This window comes from Molossus molossus, unplaced genomic scaffold (assembly GCF_014108415.1).
Source record: "Molossus molossus isolate mMolMol1 unplaced genomic scaffold, mMolMol1.p scaffold_m16_p_28, whole genome shotgun sequence".
NCBI lineage: Eukaryota > Metazoa > Chordata > Mammalia > Chiroptera > Molossidae > Molossus > Molossus molossus.
Genome location: NW_023425364.1, coordinates 845,414 through 869,924, shown reverse-complemented (window position 1 = coordinate 869,924; position 24,511 = coordinate 845,414). Strand labels below are relative to the sequence as shown.

Below are 24,511 nucleotides of genomic sequence, written 5' to 3'. Positions count from 1 at the left end.
CAAACTGGCCAGGGCTGGTAAAGATTTTTTTTAAATTGATTTTGAAAGGGAGGAGGAGAAAGAAACATCGATGAGCGAGCAGAACGTCTGTCAGGTGCCCCATGACTGCCCTCCGCCAGGGACAAACCTGCAATGTGGGCACGTGCCCTGATCAGGAATTGAACCAGCAACCTTTCAGTGCACGGGCCTATGCCCAGCCAACACACACTGGCCCGGGCAGATGGCAGGCACTTTATTTTATATCCTCACCTGAGGATATTTTTCCATTTTTCTTCGGATAGAGTGGGGGAGAGAAACAATCATCAATGTGAGAGAGACACGTCGACTGGTTACCTCCTGCATGACCCCCAACCAGGGCCAGGGAGGAACCACAACCGAGACATGCCTTGACTAGAATGGAACCCACGACTCACTGGCCAGTGCTCTAACCGCTGAGCCAAGCTGGCCAGGAGGCAGGCACTTTTTAAACATCACACTTAATTCTCACAGCAACCCAAACAAAGGCTGTTCTCTGTTTTCCTGGCGAAGGATTTGGGGCCTGGCTGGTGTCACTTTCTCCCATCTTACACAATTGAGAGTGGTCCTGAGTTGAGAGCCGGTGCCCTCGACTGCTGAGAAAAAGAGACCACAAGCAGAGAGAGGTGCTGGACCCTTCCCCTCCCCAGGGAGAAGGTGCTTCTGGAATTGGAGGCACCAGAAGCTGACGTGAACCCTCTCAGCCGACCGGGAGCTCCTGGAGAGGAGCCAGGCCCGCGCCCTGTACCAGCCTAACATCGGGTCAGTCCAAGGCTGTGTCCTTACCCGTGAAGGCAGGGCAGAGTGACACCTCACCCCTCTGAGCGTGTCAGCTTTGACGGCCTTCTGTCGCCCTGGGCCTGCACTGAGAACAGGACAGAACAGCTGGGGCGCAGTGCAGGGGGGCCCTCGTGGCTGGGCTGAGGGGAAGCGAGCAGGTGGGTGGCTTAAGAGGCATCTCCAGGAGGACCCTGAAATTCTTTATTTCTGTCCTAGATCATAAGGACCCATTCCCCAAATAGAAGGGCTTCAGCCCAGTCACCTTGGGGAGCCTTCTGTCCCGGGACAGCGGAAGCTGTTTTCAGAGTGCCAGGGTCATCCTGTTCTGGGGAAGGTGAGCGGAGCGCCACCCACCGCCTCCCTCCCACCCTTCCTCCAGCCGCGTAAGAGCAAAGACAGCAATGGGTTTTCATTCTCAATTACTTTATACAAAACAGTAACAGTAACGATGACTAGAGACTGTCTCACACACTTAAACACCTGAATTTTGTTCATGTTCACAAGACACTGGAACTACTATGAAAGTGCAATTGTTTTGTTGTTTTCCTTGGTGCAGTTTCTCACGTAGACAAGTCACTTGGCTGATTGGACCCACACCCCCTTAGTTTCAGGAGGGCAGAGGCTCCTGCCAGCTGTCATGGCAACCCTTCAGCGGGCAGGACGGGCTCCTGGGAGCCTAACTGGCTGATTGGCTTCCACACACATCCCCCCTCCCAATTCTGAGATCTCTGTAAGAAACCAGGCAAACACCCTCTGCTGGACCTGTGCCCTCCAGTCGGGGTGGCCCCTCCAGTCGGGGTGGCGGGGGCCAATGGCAATGGGGGGGGTCCCCACTATTATTCAGTTCTCTTTCCTTCCAGAGCAGATGACGGGCCCTTCTCAGTTGTTTTCACCTCCCCAGTTGGGGGGGCCCGGATCTGGGGAGGGAAGACGCCACTACACTCCAGCACGTGGCCGGGGCATCCAGGGCTGGCCCGCACAGACTGACTTCAACAAAAGGTCCTCGTCAGGGAGCAGAGGGCGGGGTCCTAGCTGATCACGCAGCGCTCCTTGTCCTTGGCCTGGCCGCCGCCCGCCTTCTCGCGGACGTACAGGAGGTCGCTGTGCACGCTGGGCCTGCGCGCGAAGGGCGCCACGATGCCGAACGCGTCGCCCAGGTCGCCGCCGCCCGCGCGCAGCAGCTTCTTGTTCCGCAGCAGCTTCTTGTGCAGCGCGTCGCAGTGCTGCGCGGACACCTTGCGGTGCAGGTCCGGGCTCATCTCGCTGGGCAGCTTGGCCATGGCGAAGAGCGCCCGGAACATCTGGTCCAGGCTGCTGTTCCTCTTGGCCGAGATCTGGAAGTAGGCGCAGCGCTGGGGGTCGTCGCCCACCAGCTGCTGGATCTCGGACGGCTCCACCTCGCGGTAGAAGTCCCGGTCGCCCTTGTTGCCACAGATGACCAGGGGCACATCCACGTTCTCCTTGGTTTTGCTCTTGAGGCAAGACTTGGTGTCGAGGATCTGCTGCTTGAGCCTCTGCACCTCCTCGAAGGAGTCGCGGTTGTCCAGGCTGAACACGAGAATGAACACGTCTCCTACAGGGGAGCAGAGCGCAAGAGAAGGTGAGGACGGCTGCCGGGGGGCAACTTAGGTTGGTCTAGCCTTTGGGGTGGCCCGGCCACCCAGGCTCCAGCCGCCGCGCGTCGCGTCAGGGGCTCAGACCTCTCCGCGAGCAGACTCCGTGCGCTGGCGGGCCGCAGACCGCGCCTCTCCGCCACTCCCTAGCAGGGGTCCCCGGCCCTCCCGCGGCGCAGCTCCGCCCCGGCCCCAGCCCGCGGCCCGGCTCACCTGTGAGGATGGAGAGGCGCCGCATGGCGGGGAACGGGTGGTTGCCAGAAGTGTCCAGGATGTCGAGCTGGTAGACCTCGCCGCGGATGGAGTAGAACTTGCGGTGGAAGTCCTCGATCGTGGGCGTGTAGGCCTCCTCGAAGTGGCCCGTGAGGAAGCGCGACACGATGGCCGTCTTGCCCACCTTGGACGAACCAAGGATGACCATGCGGTAGCAGTTCCGGGCCGGTATGCTGAGCTCCGAGTTGCTCGGGCACATCTTCTTGATCATCGCAGTCAGTTTCATTGGGCGGAGGGCTGGCGGGGCAGGCAGGTGCAGAGAGGAGCGCAGGGTGGCGGGGCTCTGCGGAGCTGGGCTGGGTCCAGGCTTGGCTCCCGCTGCTGCTCCGGCGCCCGGACAGAGTCGCTCTGGCTCTCCGCGCCCCGAGCCGCCTTTATGTGCAGCCGGCGCCGCCCCGCCCCGCGCGCCCCGCCCCCATGCGTCACGCCCGCCACTGCCTCCAGCGACGTTGGCGCACAGCAGCCCACTCCTCCCCCGCTGGGGCCAGGAAGCCGAGCCCAATCCCGGCCGGGGTCGCGCCGACCTGGCGCTTGTTTACACTGTCCGGTTAGCGGCCTGGCGGGGCTCGGACCCCGGGGCTTGGGCAAGGACTGCATCACGACATGCACACGCGCACACTCTCTCTGGCCTGTTTTCCAAGGGGATACTAGTAACACCGTGATCGCAGCAGCGTAATAGCAGGTACTTACCAGGTGGTAGTCACCGCCAGGGCTTTGTGTGCCTCATCTCAGCCCGGAAAACAGCCCACAACGCCGGTCCTCTTCCCGTCCCCAGGCTGCCGCTTCTTCCCGGGCCGCGCGCGCCGGCCACCAGAGGGCAGCAAAGAGCGCCGCACTCAGGACTGCAAGATGGGGTCTGGGGAGGTGTGGGTCACCCGCCTTGGGACGCCAGGCTGCACTCAGCTGGAGCCATGCCCCCCTCCCCCCCGCATTCTGCTGCAGACCCCAGCTTCTCCTTTCTTCCAACAAGAGGCGCTTTGGGGCCTGGTGGGTGTTCAGCTAGGGGTTGTCCCCATCCTTTTCGGTCTGCAACCCAAAAAGGACCAGAAACCTGCCCTTCTTTGTCAGGCCCAGGTCCACATTCCCCCCCCCCCCCCAGGGAGTCCCTTGGGCAAACGTTTCCATTTATAGTTGGGGAGCTGGGTTCTAAACCACAGGGAGCCCAGGAAGGTCCTGGGCTCACAGCAGTCTCTTGCCTTCTCTGGGCCTGGGGTTCTTTTTCTGGAAGGTGGTGGTTCTGGTTTTGCGACTGTGGATGAGAACGTGCAGTTTAGAAGGCAGGACCTGGTCATTACAACACAGTAAGTGACCCAGGACTGGGCAGGTCGCGGGGTGGGGGGTGTCGGAGCAAACGAGGGCAGCAGCGGCTGATCAGTGACCAGGAGGGGGCTGGCCTACTGCCAGGCCTAGGGGGTAGGCTGCCTGGCGCAGAGCCCCAGCTGGGAGCCGGGGAAAAGCCCTTGCTCCTGGGGGGACTGAGGCCGAGCTGTGGCCATGTCTGAGTCTAGGAGTCTAGGAGTCTAGGGAGGGAGCCCTTTGCTGGTGCCACCACCCATCCACATGGGTCAGGGTGCCCTGGGCAGTGCTGGGGTGCCAGTCCACACCCCAGGCTGTTTGCACAGGGCCTGTGGAATCTGCTGCCTTGGAGAGGGGCTCTCAAGGTCATCTCTTCCAGCCCTTCTCTGAAAGGATTCCAGCAAAATTTCACCTGCTCCACGGGGCGGGGTGGGCAGGAGAGGGCTTATTCCATGCCAGGTGCTACCAGTCCTTCCTCGTGGCAACCTTCAGGGGTGAGAACTATCACTGTGTTACAGCGGGATAAGTTGAGACAGAGGGAGTGACTGACCCAGGGTGCCAGCTGCTAACTGCAGGGCTGGGGCCTGACCCGGGGCTCTTCCTCTCCTCCAGCTCAGCCCGGACGCCTGTGCCCCATTTGCAGGAGCACTGCTGCCCGGAGCGTCTGCCCCTCCCGCCTGTCCCTGGGCCTCCCCTGACTGTCGAGGAGGTAATTTCAAAGGCACACAGTGAGCACTCAAGGGCTACTACCTGGGCCTGCAGTGGGCTGGGACCCAGCGGGGTTCTCCACTGTGGTGATTCCTGTCCCTTCTGGACGTCAGCCCACCCCACAGAGTCCGGGTTACAAGGCTTGTTCTCCCATCAGCCAGTTCCCTGAGCCCCGCTGAGGCCCAGCGCCAGGCCCGTCCTGCAGGAAGCAGAGGCCTCGCCGGCGTGGGCTGCCTCCTTTCTGCGCTCTGCTTCACAGATGGCATCTCTGTGTTTACAAGTAAGACGTGTTCGTGTGTCTGAACTGTGCAGAAAGTTTCAGACAGGAATGGAGTGACCCCCACGGGAAGGAGCCCCCGCAGCCCGCGCACAGGTGACCCCTCGAGGCCGCCGGCACAGCTGCTAAGTGCAGCACCCTTTCCCGTTCTTACGGGGAGGCCATCGTGTACACCAGCCCCAGACTGGATGAGCGTTCTTTTCAACAGGTGAGCCCGTGCTCAGCCACGCAGAGCGGATGCCATCCCGGTGACCGCCGCTGGCCTGCCCAGCCCTGGCCTGGCACGGCCCTGCTTCCCGGCAGGCCCGCCGTGTCCTGCCAGCCGGAGCATTTCGTTTCTGTGTTCCAGGTTTGTAATGGTTACAAATGACTTGTTTTCTGTGTTTGCAACAAACAGCATTTATGAGGCTGAACCTGCCGGTAAATGTAATTTACTGCAGTCTAGCGATTTCCTGTTAAGAGTGGAATGGGGACTAGAAAAAATATCTGACCAAATGGTGGGGGGGGCAGCTGGACTCCCAGGCAGGACATTCTGCCACAGCCTAGTCTGGTGGCCCAGAGGCTGTAGAAGGTTCCTGAAGGCAGGCCCCCACCTGGGGTCGTGGCACGTGGACACTTCCGCTGGGCACCCACGTGTCCGGTCAGTGGGCATCGAGCCCATCCTGAGCAGCTCCTTACACAGAGGCCTCCAGCTCCCACCTGTCCTGGCACCCGGTCCACGGCCACTGCTGAAAAGGAAAGGGACCAAACTGTCAACCCCAAGAAAAAGTATACCCACCAAGAGGACCCGAATTCATAACCGAAGCCTGGCAGCCATTGTCCAGAGGCCTGTCATGGGCGCTGCGTCTCAGGGAAAGGCCACAGGCTGGGCCGCCAAGGCCTGACCGAGTTCCCGCCGGCCGAGCCGAGCACCCTCCCCGTCCGGCTAAACTGCTGCTCTACCTCATCTGCACCTTTAGTGACCACGCAGACCGGCTCCATGACAACCAGTCCTAACAGTGCAATTTGGGCCAATCAAAGTGTGAATTTGGAGTCCTCACTGGCACGAAATGAGGCCAAACAGGAGGAGGACGGAATTATTCTTTCTGAACCAGCCTCCCTTGTCTCGGTGGAACACACTGGTTTCTGCTGAAGACTATTTCCTTGGTTTGCTGTTTCACCTGAACTGTTTCACTCGAAGTTTCTCCCTGCCACGGCACCCCAGGTCGGGGACTGACTGGCACTGGACTGGTGTCAGGGGCCTTTGGTTGACAGGATGGGTCCGGCAGCGTCCTCCTCAGCCCTGAGCGAGCCAGCCCAGCCCCTGCTCTGGCCCAGGCCAGGCCCCTGCCTCTGTGGCATGGACCCAGGGGTGAGGGCACCTGGAGGAGCTCGGTCCTGCCTGGACAAAGGCACGCTCAGGTCACCAGGGCCAGCGTGCCAACGGCAGTGTACGCAGAGCTGTCTGTGAGGAATGAGCTCCCCGTTCCTAGGGGTGTGCAAACAGGCAGGGATCGAAGCATTGGGTATGATCAGACTAGATGCCGCGTGTGGTTTCTCGGGCCCTGAGAGAGACCTGGAGAAAGCCTGGCGGAGCTCCAAGGCTGCCCCAGGCCCAGCCAGTGCTGCTGAGCGCCTGCTGTCTGCACAAGCAGGCAGGGCTGCGGCGTCCCCTGGGGGCTGGAATGGGGAGGCCTGTCCCTAGGGCTCTGCCAGCGGCCCCAGATGGTCACACGGTCCACCCCTTGTGGTGACACGAGGTCTGTGAGGGCCTGGGAGAAATGTTAGCCGTCACTGGAGATGCCAAGTTCAGCTGGAGGAGTGGGGGAGGGGGGGAACTGTGGGCCCCGTTCTCAGGTCCCCCCAGGAAGCCCTCCCTGACAACACTGGAGCCCCCATTTCTCCCCTCAGGGTGAGACAGACCTGGGTTCCGACTGGTTCGCATTCTGTCACTCGTGTGTCCCCTGGGACAAGTTACCCAGCCTCTCTGAGCCCCACATCCTCTGCCACCAAACAGGTGACCCCAGCCTGTATATCCCCACGAGACACCACCTGTGTGGGGGCCAAGCAGGTGTGTGCCGAGTGTCCGGGGTCCATCCATCCGCCCCCACCCCACCTCAAGGATCGCTAGCAACGTGGAGATGTTAGCCACAGGGCCTTCCTGTGGCCGCACACGCCAGCCTCGGGGGTATCTCCACCCACCCAGGCCCTGCTAGGCCAGAGGGCTGAGTCCTCAGGTGGGCTCAGGCAGGGGGCGTGGCGGCTCGTTTGGACTTTCCTGATAACCTTCAGGTCACCCCACGAAGAGGACCTGTCTCCAAGGCCAGATGACCTGGGCTGGACCTGGTGGCCTGGGGTTCAGAGAAAATAGGCATCATGGTCCCACTTTCTTCAAATGCCTTAGTGCCCCAGGGGCCCAACTCCGGCCCAACCCCTTGGTCTGACCCGAGGGGGCGCAGCGTCTCGAGGCTGACGGCCCTCACTGGCCCAGTCCGGAGCTGACCCCAGGGCCTTGGCATGCCATCCACTGCCTCGGAGCATTCTTTCTCCAGTTCGCCCCTCTGGTCATTTGGGTCTCAGCTCAAACTCCACCTCCTTAGACAGCCGGGTCCCTCACAGCTGACCTGGCTCCTGCTTCCACCGGGTAATTTCATGTCACTCTAAAATGTTTTCAGCATATTTTTCACTCTCTGATCATTTTCCCTGGATGGCAGCTCACAAGGGCAGGAAACCCTTGGCATGTTAGGGTGCCGGGCCCCTCGCAGTGTGGTGACACCTCTACCCCAAGGCTGGGCTGGCTCCCTGAAGGGCACGAGCAGAGGAGGGGGATGTCCCGTCCTTGCCCAGTGTGGACACTGGTGCAGCCTCAGGGCTGTGAGGTTCGAGGGGGGCACCAGCCACCTGGACAGACAGACACCCAGAGGCTCAGGGGCCTTTATTGGTGACGAAATGTGACGAGGTTGGCTGGGGCTCGGGTCACGCGGTAGCACGTGCAAGGCCCCACGGCAACAGTTTCCAAGGCACTGGAGCGGCCACGCCAGCAGGCGCCGAGCAGCAGCCGGGCACCATTCACCCCTTCATTTGGCACTCGGGGGGCAGGCCGGGAGGTGCAGATGTCAGTGAGCCGGTCAGCTGCCCTTGCGGGACCGGCAGGCTTTCTGCCGGTAAATCTCAGTGGTGAAGGGCCTGCAGGGTGGAGAGGGCTCCAGTCAGCTGGGTGGGGCGATGCCAGCACCCCAGACCCTCCCCCCGGAGCATGGGCAGAGGGGTGTCCACGTGGGACCAGGAGGCCAGGGGCTGCCCATCACCACCTGTCAGGGGATCAGCCCCTATGACTACTGGGAGCTTCCTGCCTGCCCCTGTGGGCCGGGCGTGGGCAGGGTAGTCCTAGGCATGGGCCTGAGGGAGAGAGGCAGACAGACCGCCCGGCCCCTGGCGGCGCCTACTCACTCCTCATACAGGGTGGCAAGCACGTAGGTAAAGGCCACGACCGCAGTCAGCAGCAGGCCGGCGGGGCTGGCGTGCCTGTGGACAAGATGCGCGGACAGTCAGTGGGCAGGCCTGGCCCCGGGTGCCCTCCCTGCCAGGCTGGGTCCTGCAGCCGACGAGCGGAGCTGGTGGCCTGTCCTGAGTGTGGCTTTCTCTCGGACCAGGCCCCACCGTCCGGTCCTGACCCCTGAATGGTGCGGTGCCAGCCGGCGGCTCCGGTCCTCCTGGCAGGGTCTGCACCCCTTCTTGGGTCTCCAGCCGCCAGCTGGGAACTCAGGACAGCGCAGGAGTGAATCAGGGAAGGAGCAATGTGGCCTCTCAGGACCACCTACTGCCAACTGTGTCCTGTTCAGACAGGGACAGGAAGTGCTTCCCTGCCCACCAGTCACGATGTCCTGTTTTCTGAAGTGGGCCCAGGGCTCCCACAGCAGGCAGATTGCGCATGGGCCCCTGTGTGGGCTCTCTGCTGGGGACTGCACTGAGGGGCCTGGTGAGTCTGCTGTGGAACTGTCCCCCGTTTTTCCTGTAGCTGTGTGGACTCAGCAGGGGCCAGGCCACTGTGTCTAGACAGACGGGGGAGACAGTGAGGGCGGCCAGGGGAGCAGGCCCAAGGCGGGCTCCGCGTCCCCACCGCTGCCTCGTTCACAGGAGGACCCAGTGTGGAGGCTGGAGCGCCTGCGTGTGCCTGGGGTGGTGCAGGGTTGGATCCGGGGACCCAGCTGTGAAGCTTGGGCTAGAGACCGGGGTGGGGCTGCCTGAGGTGAGGCCCTGGTGCCTAGCCCCGGCCAGGTGCCCCCCGGAACTCCGCACCCCAGGCCTGCTGGGGCTCATGCACGCCTAGCTACTCAGACACGGAGCCCTGTCTGTAGGCCCAGGAGGGCGGGAGACAGGCTACCACGGCCTGGGAGTGGCCCTGCTGTGGCACATCGAAGCCCCATGAGTGGTTGCTCTCCAGGGGCTCTAGACGGAGGATGGGGAGGGCTCTGCGGCTGCAGCACAGCGGAGACCCTCTGTGTGTGGCTGTGCTGAGGTCCTCCCTAGGGTCCCTTGTGTGTTCCTGACAGCCCTGGGCTGGAGGGGGGCGTGGAGTGGTGACCTCTCCGTCCAGGGCACCGGGCACTAGCTGGAGCACAGAGGTGACCCACATGTGGGCTCTATCCTTGTAGAGTCAGATGAGACACCCATGGGGGAGCAGTCAGGGAAGTCTTCCTGGAGGAGAGTACACCTCAAACTGGGTTTGGAAGGACAGGCTCAGGGTAGAAGTGGGAAGGTACAGCCTGTGTGCTAATAGGGAGGAGGGACGGGGCTCATCCTGTCAGTCCTGGGGGGCATGTTGTGTGCAGCAGGTGAGTCTGGGGTAGCAGAGCCTGCCCCCAGGAGCCCATTGCCCAAGTTCGGGCAAGAGGAGCCACGGCTGTGTGGTCTGGAAGTGGAGGTGGGGTGTGCAGAGGGTCCCAGCCGGAGCTTCCCTCTAGGTCACTTCCAGCTCAGTGCTCTGGGATCGGCGGGGCAGGGGGGGAGCACAGGAAGGAACAGCTCAGTCCTGACTCTACCATCTGAGATTCACTCCTCTGGGTCCTGTGACCTCTGGTCTCTGAGCACCTGTCACATTCCAGGCAAGGGGTCTTCCAGCCCCCTTTAGACAAAAGCAGAACCCTTCCCACAAATCTTTCTGTGGAAGAAGCACGCACACAGACGGGACAAACTACAGCTACTCTGGGGGTGCGGGGCCCACAGCCCGGACCCCGCAATGGTCCCCGCACTCTCAACCACAGCTGAGACAGGACAGCGAGCCCTCTGGCCACTGCCTCCCACGGGCACAGGGGCTCTCCTGGCAGTGAAGAGTTCTGACAGTGCCAGGCCACGGGGGGTCCGGGGTCCTGGGAAGCCCCTGACCCCCGCGTGGGACCAGCGCCTGGGCCTCCAGCCTGTGTCCCAGCACGGCGGCCAGTCTCCAGTCCACAGGCCAGGACTGCTTTGTGCATCTTTATGTGATTTTTGTGACACCCGAAACTTGTACGAAATTCCAGTTCTAGCGTCCAGTGACACCATCACCCCTGCCCATCCACTTTCTCGTACAGGGCAGCCCTTCCTTGTGCGTGGGCCCAAGAGCCTCTCCCTCCGACCTGAGGGAAGTCTGCCACCCCGTTCCCGGTGCTGTGCCCACAGAGTCCTCCCAAGGAGCAGACAGCCTGGTGGCGTGAAGGCTGGCACCTTCCTGGCGCAGACGGCAGCAGAAGGTGGGCAGGAAGCCTGCTACTCACATGATGGCCCAGCCCAGGTAGTTGGCGGTGCTGCCCCAGTACATGGGGTTGTCCAGGATGTTAAACGGGAAGCTGGTCACTCTGGCCTCCTTGAGGATCCCGAAGTAGTCGCCTGTGGACAGGGGGCAGGTCAGGGGTCACGGCGACGCCTTCCTGAGGGCTGGCGTGGCGGGCTTGCCCTCTGGGAGGCTCCAGGCTGTTGGGACGCCAAGCTGGGGGCACCCCGGCAGGCCTGCTCAGGCCTTGGCCCTAAAGACAGATCGGGGGGCACTGCCGGCCTGCAGTCAGGACCTCCTCTCACAGACCCTGAGCCCCCTTCCCAGGCAGAAGTAGGCCAGCCACTGGCGAGGAACCGGCAGGAGCTGCGTCACCCGTCGTCTGGGGACAAAGGTGTGGGGCCAGGGAGGCAGGAAGTGGGGCGGTGGCCAGGCCCTAGCACAGAAACCGGCTTTGGGGCTGACGCACGGCAGGGAAGCAGCGGCCGTGCCCCACATCCTGAGCCTGAGGCCCCCAGTTCTAGGCCACTTCTCCAGGGGGTGCTCAGTGGCCGGTGTTCTCGGGCTCTCTCCACTCTCCGCCCACCCTACCCCCCGCCAAGTGAGTCTCAGCAAGTGGCCTGGCCACGCGCTGCCCACCGCACTGCCCTGGGCCAGGAGGGCGGGGGCATGCCAGCCGCGTCCTGGCTCTGTGCCCACTCTGGTCTCCAGGACTGCACTGGCCAGCAAGGTGCCCCCTTGCACAGGGCCCTCAGCCTTGGCACCTGGAATCTCGGCCCCACCTGTCCCACCTTCTCAATGCTGAGAGGGTTTCTCCAACCCATCCCATGGCCCCTGCCTCCCGGGGAGTGGTGCTCAGTCCGCTCATGGCCTTTGGGGATCCGAGTGCCCAGTGCTGTGAGCCTGCCCCACCCCCAGCCCTGGCCTCACTGACCCACCTGCCCGCCTGCCTCCCGCACCACCCGCCACTCACCCATGGGCTGGCTGCTTGCACTCAGGTCTTCCTCCTGCCCACCCACCTCCCCGCCAGACCCAGGTGGTCCGGACCTCTCCTCCCAGGTCCCTCTGCTGCCCCCACTTCTAGCCCAGCTCCCTGCAGCTCTGACCCAAGGAGGAGGCAGTGCCAGGAGCCGGTCCCAGCCCAGGCCCGGAGCACCGAGACAGCAAATGACCAGGAGCACCTAGACAAGCTGGGGCACCAGATACCACCCAGGCAGTGGACCACCTGAGCGTGTCCCCACAGCCGGCGGGGACACAGAGGGGAGGAGGGCCCAAGAACCCCTGACCCAGCCCACTGGTGAGCCAGGCACCTCCATGTCCCACTGCCTGCTGGGAGGGCTCCCCTTGCCCTTGCTGCTCCCTCCCTGGGCTTCTGAGTTGCTAGGAGTCACTGATGTCAGGAGGAATTCTGGCCAGGCCAGCATGAGCTCCCAGCCAAATCACCAGACCTGCTCCAGCCCCAGCTATGGACCAAACACAGCAGACCAGAGCCGGCCTGGCCCGGCCACCACACAGCTGGGTGAGGGCTGGGCCCACCTCCTAAGCCGAGCCCCGCCCCCTGATCTGAGCCCGCCCTGAACCAAGCCCCACCCCGAGCTGAGCGCGCCTTCTGAGCTGAGCCCCGCCCCCTCATCTGAGCCCTGCCCCTGAGCCGAGCCCCACCCCGAGCTGAGCTCGCCTTCTGAGCCGAGCCCCGCCCCCTGAGCCGAGCCCCGCCCCCGAGCCGAGCCCCCCCCTGAGCCGAGCCCCGCCCCCGAGCCGAGCCCCGCCCCCGAGCCGAGCCCTGCCCCTGAGCCGAGCCCCGCCCCCTGAGCCGAGCCCCGCCCCCTGAGCACCCATGGACAAGCTGGTCCTGGGGCGGGGCACTGCCCCACACCCCATGCAGACATCACAGAAGGCAGGGCATTCGGCCACCCCTGCTCCTTCCCTGGACCCTAATGGGTCAGCTCAGGCACCCCCACCCCACTCTCGGGGTCTCACCTAGGAAGGTCCCGGTGAAGCCCAGCGCAAAGAAGCTGGAGAGAACCAGCAGGCAGCCGACGCCCAGGAGCGCGAGGCCCAGCCAGCGGGCCGAGGGGTCCTGGAGGCTGTCCGTCGTGGGCTGGTTCAGCATGGCCTGTGTGAAGCTGCGGGCAGCGGGCGGAGGTGAGGGTCACTGCTGTGAACACGAGGCTGCCACCCTTCCCCCCACAACCCTGTGGCCCCCCGAGTACCAGCGCAGGGTCTCAAACTCAGTGCCTGAAGTGGCTGCAGGTGGGGTGCAGGCACCAGGAGAGCACTGTCCCCCTCAAGGGCGCCCCGAACCCCAGCTCCCTGCTGCCATGAGGACAGTGATGCAAATGGGGCCAGGCCTGCCAGACTGTTTGGGTTTTCAGGAGAAGTCAGGAACCCTAACCTGTAGACGGAGTTTCCTCCTTGTTTAAACTAGCCATCAATGAAAACTATTTTGGATTCTGTGCATGTCAGCAGGGTGGATTCAGCCCAAAGACTGGTGGTTTGCAAGCTCTCACCTTGGCCTGCTGGCCACCAGACTGTGGAAGAAAGCGAACCTCTGAAATTAGACATGCTTGCCCCGCACCTGGCGTGGATCACCTGGTCATGGTGCCCCTCCATCCGTGCCCTGAAGTCCCTTCTGCAGCCTCCTGGGCCCCTGTACGACACTGGCCACATCCCAAGTGACACCTCAGAGATCCTGTGACCTTCCCTTCACACCTGAAATGCCCAACAGTTTCCTCTGGGGCTGAGCCATGGAAGGCCTTGTCAAAGGGCAAGTGTATGGCCACAAGGCGTGACTATGTTGTTGGCTCTGAGACAGGTTCTCCAACAGGCTCCTGAAGACCAGAAGGCTGGGTGCAGCTCGGGCAAAGGGACCGGCCGGCACCTGGTGATGCGGAGGAGCAAGGGTTGGGGTCTGCCTCCCTAGGGAGCAGGCACTGCTGAGAGGGGCCCTCTCCAGACACAGGTGTGTGGGGACAACCATGATGTGCCACACACATACCCTTCCATTCCCGTGGTCATAGACACGACACTCTGGCCTCACCAGGACAGCCACTCAACCCTCACTTTGTACCACACATTCCTAGCAGGGCAGCTCTCTGTCCACCCACCCACAATCCTCCTACCCACCCATCTGTGTGTCCTCCATCCACCCATCCACCCATCCATCCTCCCACCCACCCACCTGTGTGTCCTCCATCTACCCATCCATCCATCCATCCATCCTCCCACCCACCCACCTGTGTGTCCTCCATCTACCCATCCATCCATCCATCCATCCACCCACCCACCCACCTGTGTGTCCTCCATCTACCCATCCATCCATCCATCCATCCATCCACCCACCCACCTGTGTGTCCTCCATCCACCGATCCATCCTCCTACCCACCCATCTGTGTGTCCTCCATCCACCCATCCATCCACCCACCCATCCATCCTCCCACCCACCCATCTGTGTGTCCTCCATCCACCCATCCATCCATCCATCCTCCTACCCACCCATCTGTGTGTCCTCCATCTACCCATCCATCCATCCATCCATCCATCCTCCCACCCACCTGTGTGTCCTCCATCCACCCATCCATCCTCCCACCCACCCATCTGTGTGTCCTCCATCTACCCATCCATCCATCCATCCATCCATCCTCCCACCCACCCATCTGTGTATCCTCCATCCACCCATCCATCCATCCATCCTCCTACCCACCCATCTGTGTGTCCTCCATCTACCCATCCATCCTCCTACCCACCCATCCGTGTGTCCTCCATCTACCCATCCATCCTCCTACCCACCCATCTGTGTGTCCTCCATCTACCCATCCATCCATCCATCCATCCATCCATCCTGCTACCCACCCATCTGTGTATCCTCCATCCACCCATCCATCCATCCACCCATCCGTGTGTCCTCCATCCACCCATCCATCCTCCCACCCATCCGTATGTCCTCTATCACCACCCATTTGTCCATCCTCTACCCACCCCTCTTCTATCCACCCCCCCACCCCTCTTCTACGCCCCCACCCCTCTTCTACCCACCCCTCTTCTATCCACCCCCCACCCCTCTTCTACCCACCCCCCACCCCTCTTCTACCCACCCATCCATCCATCCATCCGTCCATCCATCCATCATAAAGCACCTGTTTGCCAGGCTCGTGTGAGCAGAACAAACTCATCACCTTTATTTATTGCACTTGTAAGTTCACAGTCATAAAACTATCCTTCTGCTAAGCTCAAAACCTCCTTCCTGGAGCCCTTTCCTCCAACTGCCTTCAGCTTAGAGAGCAGAGGCTGCTTTTCCTTCCCAGGTACCTCCTGGCACCTGGTCCCCTCCAGGCTGCGGGGTCACCACGCACATCATCAGCACCCGCCTCCCCCCCCCCGCCCCGAGCAGGGAAAGGCCTGTGAATGAGTCACAGGACACCAGGCGCAGAAGCCTGCTCAGTGCCCTGTCACACAGAGGCATGTGTCAGGGCACCCCTGGCTGTGGTCATGCCGCCCCACCCCCAGCCCTTCTGCTGCCAGGGCGCGGGGTCACCCTGCAGCTACAGGCTGACGGTGGGACTGGCTCAGTGTCACACACACCCGGTGTTGGAGCAGGTCACCCCGCCCCGCCCCCCCATGCCTGCACCTGACTTCCCAGTAACCTGCAGCCAAGCAGCCCCAGCAGCTGGGCCACAGAGCAGGCAGTTTTGGCACCCAGCCCAACATCTCCCCACCTCTCCTGTCTGCACACGGAGCGGGGCACAGAGAGGCCGCGGGCCCTGGATCCTTGGCTTCCCCGCATAGAGAACCACGCCGGAGAGAGAATGAGAGCGGTACACGCGCCTCCCTGCTCTCGAGGGCTGGGGTGACCTCCCCCACCCCCCACACCTAGTCCTCCTGCCTGGGCAGACTCCCAGCCCAGACCGAGGGCAATGGGCCATCTGCCACGGGCTCTCTGGGGCACGCGGCCACTAGTGAAAGGGCTGCGGGCTCCGGGCAGAGCAGGGCTGGGCTCCAGATGGAGTGGCTGCCATGTGCCCGTGCGGAGCTGCTCGGGGCAGCTGTGCCCATGCTGCTGAGCATGGGCAGTGCCAAGCTTGGCCACGGGACTGTGGACAGTGGAAAGGACAGAGCCACGGTGACGCCAGGGATGCAGAATGGGGGTTCCCGGGGCCACAGTGAGGCCCAAGCTGAGATGTGACGGAAGAAAGTCGCCGGTGGGGGAGGGGTGGGCAGGCAGGGCATTCCAGCGGGGAGGCCTGCAGAGGAGCCCGGCCTGTGGTGAGAAGCTGTGGTGAGAAGCCCGGTGTGTTCTGCTGGGGAGGAGGAGCAGAGTGGGGAGACCGGGCACTGCCCAGAATGGAGCCGATTTGGGGCCCCGGGGGCCTCGGCATCCTGCTCATACGGCCTGCCCAGCTCCCCACCAGGGTTCGAGGCCCATCCAGGCCCTGTCCAGGCTGCAGGCCAAGTCCCAGCCCAGCCGAGCAGCAGGGCCAGATGAAGGGGCCTCGCTCCCACGGCTACACCCAAAGTGGCCCACCTGGGGTGGCTTCACGGGAAAAGCATCTGGCTAGAAGCAGACGGAGATTCCTGACAAAGGGCAGATCTAGGGCCCGTGATGGGGCCTCGGTCCCCCTGCCGCCCCTTCCATCCCTCACCGCGGGGGGAGAGGGTCCTGGGAGCACCTTGGTGTCCGGCTCCCCGCAGAGCGCTCCTGGGGCTCACTGGGGCCTCTCGGAAGAGAAGGGAGGCCAGGCGCACACGCGGCCATGGCCCGTGGCAGGTGCAGGGATGGCGTGGATGGCCAGCCAGGCGACCTGTGCCATTCCAGTCCCCCTCCGCCGGAGGGCACATTCCACTCCACTCGGGAGTCAGCGAGGGAACCAGCAGCTCTGAAGGCATGCGTCCGCGAGAGTGAAGTCAGAACCAGAGGCAATTTCCCTCAGAAACAGTCCACATGCGGTGGGAGAGGGGGGCAGGCCCATTTGTGGGTCAGGGTTCTATTTTTAAAACTTAAATTGAGCTTTTGGTCAGCAGTGTGACTTCAGGCTGTGCGCGGTCCCCTGAAATCCGGGAACCAGGCTGCACCGCCCGGGAGTCCTGGCACACGCGGGCGCCCGGCCCGGCCTCCGTGGCCCCGGCCCGCAGACCCCCGCAGACCCCCGCAGACCTCCGCAGACCCCGCGACCAAGGCCCTTCCTCAAGGCGAACGCCCAGCAGCCCCAGCTGCAGAGGTAAAACGGAGCCGCCCAGCCACCCCTTCGGCACAGCCCTTCCCCGCGCGCACAGCTAAGCCCCGCCCCTGCCCCGCCCCCACTCGGGCGAGCCCAAGCCCGCCCAGCCCCCGCCTTAGGGGTCACCCCGTACACACGTACTGGGGTCCCCAGTCAGCTAACCCAGTTGACTGAGGAGATGGCGGGAGGGGGGGGGGCTTTCACAGGAGGGACTGGAGGTCAGAGAGGGAAGTAAGACCCCCCAACACTTCCATGCTGGGGGGGTGGCGACCAGGGAGCCGCAGGGGCCTGGGAGCCACAGGGACTGCGTCCCCCACCCCTGCCAAGCCTGTGGGGGCCCACCCCACTCTCTGGCCGCGCACTCACCCCTTCACGACGACATCCTGTGGGCAGGTCCCGCCAGGCAGGGGGCAAAGCAGTGGCTGGTCCACAGCCTCGGGAAGAGAGCCCCCAGCTGATGTGGCACCCAGCTGCGGGTACCCAGAGGGCGCGGGAAGTCTGCTCCCCACCCCAGGAACATGCCCACCGCCCGTAGGGCACAGGGGTGGGAGCTGCCTGCCCTCACCCCTCCCCCGCACTCCCCATTCCCCAAGGCCCCGCGGGTCTGACACTGCCCCCACACAGCTCCACCAGGCAACCAGCGGGCACAGGGCTCTGGTGCCCCAGCACTCTGCACCTGCCCCGGGGCTGCTGTCTGGGCACTGAGGGTACAGTGCAGTCCTGCCAAACCCAGGCCCTGCTGGGCTGTCCACCCAGTGCCAGCCCAACAGACTCACAGTGGACAGTGGCTCCAGGCCCCCGGGCTGCAACCAGGCCAGCTGTGCCTAGGACACGCCCCCTATCCTTCACTGGTCTGGGGTAGCGGCCTCCAGGGGACCAGCCAGCTGGCTGCCCGGCCCTGCCCCTCTGTACCCGCCGCAACCTCTATGCCCCAGCCTCATGCCCGGCGGGCCGGATGCCCTGCAGTCTGGACAGGTGTGTCCCCACCTTTACGAGCGAGCGCGGGGCCCACGGAAAGAACAGACATGTTGGATTGTCCTAACAGACGAGTCCACAGGACAGAAAACAGTCTGTTCCAAGGGCTGGGGGAAGGGGCGGGGTGGGGACAGGGTCACCACTTAACGGGTTTGGGGTTATGTGTGAGGTGGAAAGTTCTGGAAGCAGACAAAAGTGGCCGCACACTGTGGGTGCACTGAATGGCACTGAACTGCGAACACACTAGGACCCCAGCGGGGCCCTGCAGCGTCCTGGAGGAGGGGCGAGAAGCTGGGGCAGGAGCCCGTGTCCACAGGACGCACTCGGAGTCCCCAAGGTGTCAGCCGTGAACGCAGCCCAGGCTCAGGCAGGCAGCACAGAGCGGGACCCGGGGCCACCTGCTGATCTGAAGCGGAGAGAGAGCTAGTCCTGCCTGTGAGCGTCCGGGGCAGTGCGGGCCAGGCAGGGGGACCGTGAGCGTCCGGGGCAGTGCGGGCCAGGCAGGGGGACCGCGAGCGTCCGGGGCAGTGCGGGCCAGGCAGGGGGACCGCGAGCGTCCGGGGCAGTGCGGGCCAGGCAGGGGGACCGTGAGCGTCCGGGGGCAGTGCGGGCCAGGCAGGGGGACGGGGGCAGTGCGAGCCAGGCAGGGGGACCGTGAGCGTCCGGGGGCAGTGCGGGCCAGGCAGGGGGACCGTGAGCGTCCGGGGCAGTGCGGGCCAGGCGGGGGGCCCGTGAGCGTCCGGGGCAGTGCGGGCCAGGCAGGGGGACCGTGAGCGTCCGGGGCAGTGCGGGCCAGGCAGGGGGGCCGTGAGCGTCCGGGGCAGTGCGGGCCAGGCAGGGGGACCGTGAGCGTCCGGGGCAGTGCGGGCCAGGCAGGGGGACCGTGAGCGTCCGGGGCAGTGCGGGCCAGGCAGGGGGACCGTGAGCGTCCGGGGCAGTGCGGGCCAGGCAGGGGGACCGTGAGCGTCCGGGGCAGTGCGGGCCAGGCAGGGGGACCGTGAGCGTCCGGGGGCAGTGCGGGCCAGGCAGGGGGACGGGGGCAGTGCGGGCCAGGCAGGGGGACCGTGAGCGTCCGGGGCAGTGCGGGCCAGGCAGGGGGACCGTGAGCGTCCGGGGGCAGTGCGGGCCAGGCAGGGGGACCGTGAGCGTCCGGGGCAGTGCGGGCCAGGCAGGGGGACCGTGAGCGTCCGGGGGCAGTGCGGGCCAGGCAGCGGGAGAGGCGCCCTCAGCACTGGCCCACCGTAGTGACATGGGCCCTGCTCCTGTCAGAAGGAAGGGGGCCGCACACTGGAGCCCGTCTGCTCAGGCACCTTGAGGCTCGACGCCTGCCCTCCAGACCAGGAAGTCGGGGCCACGCCCAGCGCCCACCTCACCAGCCCTGTCAGGACAGGCTTCTCCCGCTGGTCAGCTGCAGGGGGCAGGGTGGATGCAGCCTGTCCAGGGCAGGGCCCTCCCTTCCTTCAGGAGAGAGCTGTAGGCTGGCACCGTGGGCACAGACGGCAGGGCGGGGGGAGGCGGGGTGAGCAGTGAGTAGGTGTTGACACACTGAGCACTCCCATTCTGAGAGACCGTGATGGGGCCTCCCAGGTTCCCGGCCATCCCGTGATCTCTCTAAAGGTCGGTAGTCAGTTGGGCTCCGTGCGGGCCCAGGCCTCTCTGCCTGTATCCTTCATGGGCACTGCTCCCCGCTGGGCAGAGCCAGCGGTCACCTCCGGGGATGGTGTGGCTCACGGGACACACACCACCTTGACCCTCCTGGAGCCTGCTGTCAGCCACACAAGGACTTTAAGGCTGATGCGGCAGGAGGGGAGTGGGGCAGAGGCCCTGCCATGGGGGTGCAGGGAGGTGACCAGGATGAGCCGGGCCAGGTGAGGAGTCTGGTGTCCTCACTGCAGGGGAAGCTGGGGCCAGGCAGGGTCGGCTGCTTTGACCCCCAACAGCACAGCTACAGGCCATGCAGAGAAAGGACCTGGATGGAGGGAGAGGGGGAGGGTCCCGGTGTAGGCCGGACTGAGCAGGGAGAGTCAGGACACGAACAAAAATGCCTCCTAGGCCCGGTGTGGCTCAGTGGTCGAGTGTTGACCATGCACCAAGAGGTCACCAGTTCAATTCTTGGTCAGGGCACATGCCCAGGTTGTGGGCCTGATCCCCAGGGGGGGGCATGCAGGAGGCGGCCAGTCAGTGTTCTCTCTCATCGATGTTTCTATCTCTCTCTCTCCCTCTCCCTTCCTCTCTCTCTAAAATCAATGAAGGAAAACCAAAACCAAAAAAAGGCACTGAGCCAGAGAAGCCCCTGGGAAGGGCCAACACGATGGGTCAGGACAGCGGGGTCAGCTGGGTTTCCTCCGGCTCCCGCATGGGCTCCAACACCACCCCAAAGGGCTGCAGTGACTCTGGGTGCTGCAGGCAGGAGGCTGCCCAGGCCCGTGCTCGTGGTGGTGACTCAGGGAGCAGACGGGAAGCTCTGCACAGCCCCAGGCCAGACTGCTCACGGGCTGGGAGCCCGTTCCCAGCGGTGCGTGGTCCTGTGGTGGTCCCCGTGCCCAGGAGGCCTCCCCAGCTCAGTGCCCTTCCCTAGCCTCACCACTCCTGTCCGTCTCCCCCAGCCCTGGGAGGGGTGCCTGGGTTCAGAGGGTGGCCCTGAGGCTCCCAGCCGGGGGGTCAGCCCGAGGGTCCCCTCCCCATGGCGGGGGTGGGCAGAGGGCCCCATCCTCCCCCTCTAGATGTCCTCCCCTGTGAGCTGTAAAACCGGAACACACCTCTTCTCTCTGCACAGTGGGACCCTGCTCTTCCTGAACACTACAGCCGTGAGACGCTCCCTGGGGCAGAGAGCCAAGGCCCGGCCCCTGTGCAGGGAGTCAAACCTCTGGGGTACATCTCCATGTCATTCACCCAGAGCAGGCCCCACAGGCCCTGCCGAGACCCCTGAGATACGCACCCCTCGCCAGAAGACAGGCAGCCTGATGGCCACGGGGCACAGGCCTGTCTACACACTGCGCCACTCAGGCCTTGTCCTCCGTGCAGGAGTCCCAGGCAGGCGGCGCTGTCCCCTCCCAAGGACCCTTTTACAGGAGTCTAATGGCCCAGAAGGGGGGGTGATGCTGTGGCACCAGGCCTCAGAGAGCTGCGTCCCCAGTGCATCCCGAAACCACACTCCCATGTCCTGATGGACCCAACCCCCCAGCAGCAGCCACGCCACACTCAGAGGTCCTGATGCCCGCAGGGCAGCCAGCTGGGCGGGGGGCAGTCTTACCAGTGGGAGCGCAAGACATTCAGCAGCAGGATGACCCCACCCAGCGCATAGCAGCCCAGGTAGGGGGAGCCCAAGGCTCGGCTCAGCTTCCGGGTTTTGTGTTCCCATCTTGCAACCTGAACAGGGAGAGAAAAAAGCATTGTGAGAGGCGTGCTGGGGGAGACCGAGGTGAGGGTGGGGTGGTCACAGGCCTCTCTGCCCCAAGGCCCCGAGGCTCCGATTCCAAGGGAGACAACGGGGCAGCTCCTCAGGGGTGTCCACACATCCTGAGTCGTCTGGGTGGACCACAAGTCCTGCTGGAGGCGACCTCTGCCCAAACACCTCGAAACCTCAGGACGCAGAGAGAGACTCCCTAAGCAGCCATTCCTGCAGGCCTAGGCCCATCACATGGCTCCATCACATGGCTCCATCACACAGCTTTATCACATGACTCCATCACACGACTCTGTCACACACAGCTCTGTTATACACAGCTCCATCACACATGGCTCCATCACACATGGCTCCATCACACACGGCTCCGTCGCACAGCTCCATCACACAGCTTCATTACACACAGCTTTATCACATGGCTTTGTCACATACGGCTCCATCACACAGCTTCATCACACACAGCTTCATCACACACGGCTCCATCACACACGGCTCCGTCGCACAGCTCCATCACACACGGCTCCGTCGCACAGCTCCATCACACAGCTTCATTACACACAGCTTTATCACATGGCTTTGTCATACACGGCTCCATCACACACAGCTTCATCACACACAGCTCTGTCGCACATGGCTGTTGCACACGGCTCTATCACACACGGCTCCATCACACGCCTGTCCTCAGATTTTCTGTAAGTAACAGGCCGGGCTGGGGTGAAATGTATAAAAAGCAGAAGTGAGCCAGGTGCCTCCTGGGCCTCCCCTCAACTGGCTTGTGCTTGGCCCTGTGGCCCATCCTCCCAGAAGGTGAACAGGCCCTGTGCTTGGCCCCAGGCAGGTGGCCCTGCTGGCCCTGCGGGTAGTTGGCATCAGAAAGAGGGAGGGTGAGGGCTCGAGAGGCCCAGTGGCATACACATGGCCCTGTGGGGCCCAGGGTCACAGACCTCATACTCTGGCCTTTTTAAAAAAAAATTGAAATAAAATTTCAAAGTGGTTTAGCTGTACAACCATCACTGTGGTCTAATTCCAGAACATTCCCACCAGCCTACACAGAAACCCCATGACCATCACTATCACTCTCCACCCCCCGCCAGCCCCTGACCTACTTTCTGCCTGTTCTGGAAGTTTCATAAAACAGAACCACACAATATGTAACTTTTGACTCTGGTTTCTTTTACTTATTTGGGTCAACATGTTTTCACATCTCTTGGAAGTAGAATTGTTGGGTCATATGGTAAGTCTGTGCTTATTTATGTTTAACTATTTATGATAAAATCTCAAGGAAGCAGGTGTAGAGAAAAGTACCTCAACATAACAAAGACCATATATGACAAACCCACAGCTAATATCACACTCAATGGTGAAAAGCTGAACGCTTTTCCTGTGAGACCAGGAACAAGATAGGGATGCCCACTCTCTTCACTTTTATTCAAAATAACATTGGAAGTCCTAGCCAAAGCAATTAGGCAAGAAAAAGAAATAAAGGGCCTCCAAATCAGAAAGGAAGAAGTAGAACTCTCACTATTTGTAGATGACAAGATATTATATATAGAAAACCCTCAAGACTCCACCAAAAAAAAAAAAAGTTAGAATTAATAAAAAATCAGTAAACTTGCAGGATATAATATCAATATACAAAAACCTGGTGCACTTCCATACGCTAATAGTGAACTATCAGAAAGAGAAATGAAGAAAACAATCCCATTTACAATTGTATCACAACATAAAATACCTAGGAATAAATTTAACCTCGATGAAAGACCCTTGCATGGAAACTGTAAGACCCTGTTGAAAGAAATTGAGGAAGACACAAATATTCCATGCTCATGTATTAGAAGAATATTGTTAAAATGTCCATACTACACCAAGCAATCTATAGATTCAATGCAATTCTGATAAAAATTCCAACGGCATTTTCTTTTTTTTTTATCCTCACCCGAGGACATTTTTCCATTTTTTGTTCAGATAGAGTAGGAGGGAGAAAGAAACATCAATGTGAAAGGGACACATCGAGTGGCTGCCACCCGCACAACCAACCAGGGCCGGGGACAAACTGCAACCGAGGTACGTGCCCTTAGCGGGAACCGAACCCGGGTCTCTCTGGACCGAAGGCCGACCCTCTAACCGCTGAGCCAAACTGGCCAGGGCTCCAACGGCATTTTCACAGAAACAGAACAAACAGTCCTACAATTCATATGGAACCATGAAACCATCACACTCCCTGGCTTCAAACTAAATTACAGAGCTATAATAATCCAAACAGTTTGGTAGTGGTATAAAATCAGACACAGATAATGGACCAGAAGAGAGCCCAGAAATAAGCCCACACATATATGGGTCAATTAATTTATGATACAGGAACCAAGAATATACAATCTTCAATTAATGGTACTGGGAAAATTGGTCAGCCACATGCAAAAGAATAAAACTGGGCCCCTTTCTTACACCACACACAAAAAGCAAGTCAAACGGATCAAAGATGAGAACCTGAGACCTGAAACCATAAAACTCCTAGAAGAAAACATAGGCAGTAGACTCCTTGACATCCACCTTGGTGATGAGTTTTTTGGATTTGACACCAAAAGCAAAGGCAACCAAAAATAAACAAGTGGCACCCCATCAAACTAAAAAGCTCCTGCACAGCAAAGGAAACATCAACAGACCCAAGGGCAGGAGCAGACAGGCGAGGGAGCTCTGGGGAAGAGCGGGTCAGCCTCAGTCTAAGAGCCCAAGATGCTAACAGTAAGAATGACAGCAGCCATTGATTCAGCACCTAACAGTTCAAAGTCCTTTCACTTGAGCTCAACGAACCCTCAAACAGGTCTGGGGGAGAATGGTATTAGCTTTGTCTACATGGGAGGACGAGCCCTCGGGCTCCTACCCCAGCAGGGCTCCTTCTCTGCAGGCTCTGCCCGGAGGCCCCTCTTCTTCCCTTGTCCTTGGCCCACCTTATTCCTACTGTCATTTTAAGTTACAGCTTCAAAGTCCATTGATTTTCCCTGCCAGTTGGTGGGGTAATGCTTTTCAAAGGGACAGTGAAGCCTGCCAGGAATTACATGAGGTGTCATGACCTTACACCTGAGAGGCCTGAGACCCTCCTGCAGCCCGGCGTCCAAGGAGCGCAAGATGGGGACTCTGACGCCCGGCTGACAGACCCAGCCAGACCTGCCCACTGTCCTCCTTGCGTGGGGAAGCCAAGGCTGCTGTCTGGAGCAGTCTGTCCAG

At 61.8% G+C, this 24,511-nt stretch overlaps 2 protein-coding genes across 3 annotated transcripts in view; both read right to left on the bottom strand.

The window, feature by feature from the left end:
* Nucleotides 1-1,212: 1,212 nt before the first annotated feature.
* RASD1 (ras related dexamethasone induced 1) lies at nucleotides 1,213-3,499 on the bottom strand. Of its 2 annotated transcripts, XM_036278421.1 has the most exons (3): nucleotides 3,372-3,499; nucleotides 2,622-2,918; nucleotides 1,213-2,368 (listed from the first exon to the last, which is right to left on the bottom strand). In XM_036278421.1, the coding sequence occupies exons 2-3, from the start codon at nucleotides 2,905-2,907 to the stop codon at nucleotides 1,824-1,826; spliced, it is 831 nt and encodes a 276-aa protein (XP_036134314.1). In that variant the 5' UTR covers nucleotides 2,908-2,918; nucleotides 3,372-3,499; the 3' UTR covers nucleotides 1,213-1,823. The 2 variants fall into 2 exon arrangements, with proteins under 2 accessions (XP_036134314.1, XP_036134313.1); XM_036278420.1 differs by lacking the exon at nucleotides 3,372-3,499 and having other exon boundaries at nucleotides 2,622-3,003.
* Nucleotides 3,500-7,841: 4,342 nt separating this feature from the next.
* PEMT (phosphatidylethanolamine N-methyltransferase) overlaps nucleotides 7,842-24,511 on the bottom strand; it is a 79,472-nt gene continuing 62,802 nt past the window's right edge. Inside the window, exons 3-7 of the mRNA XM_036278419.1 lie at nucleotides 21,134-21,249; nucleotides 12,671-12,816; nucleotides 10,695-10,806; nucleotides 8,392-8,466; nucleotides 7,842-8,127 (exon numbers count right to left, since the gene is read on the bottom strand). Of these exons, the coding sequence (XP_036134312.1) occupies nucleotides 8,070-8,127; nucleotides 8,392-8,466; nucleotides 10,695-10,806; nucleotides 12,671-12,816; nucleotides 21,134-21,249 (507 nt within the window). The 3' untranslated portion in view covers nucleotides 7,842-8,069. The remainder of the gene's footprint in view (nucleotides 8,128-8,391; nucleotides 8,467-10,694; nucleotides 10,807-12,670; nucleotides 12,817-21,133; nucleotides 21,250-24,511) is intronic.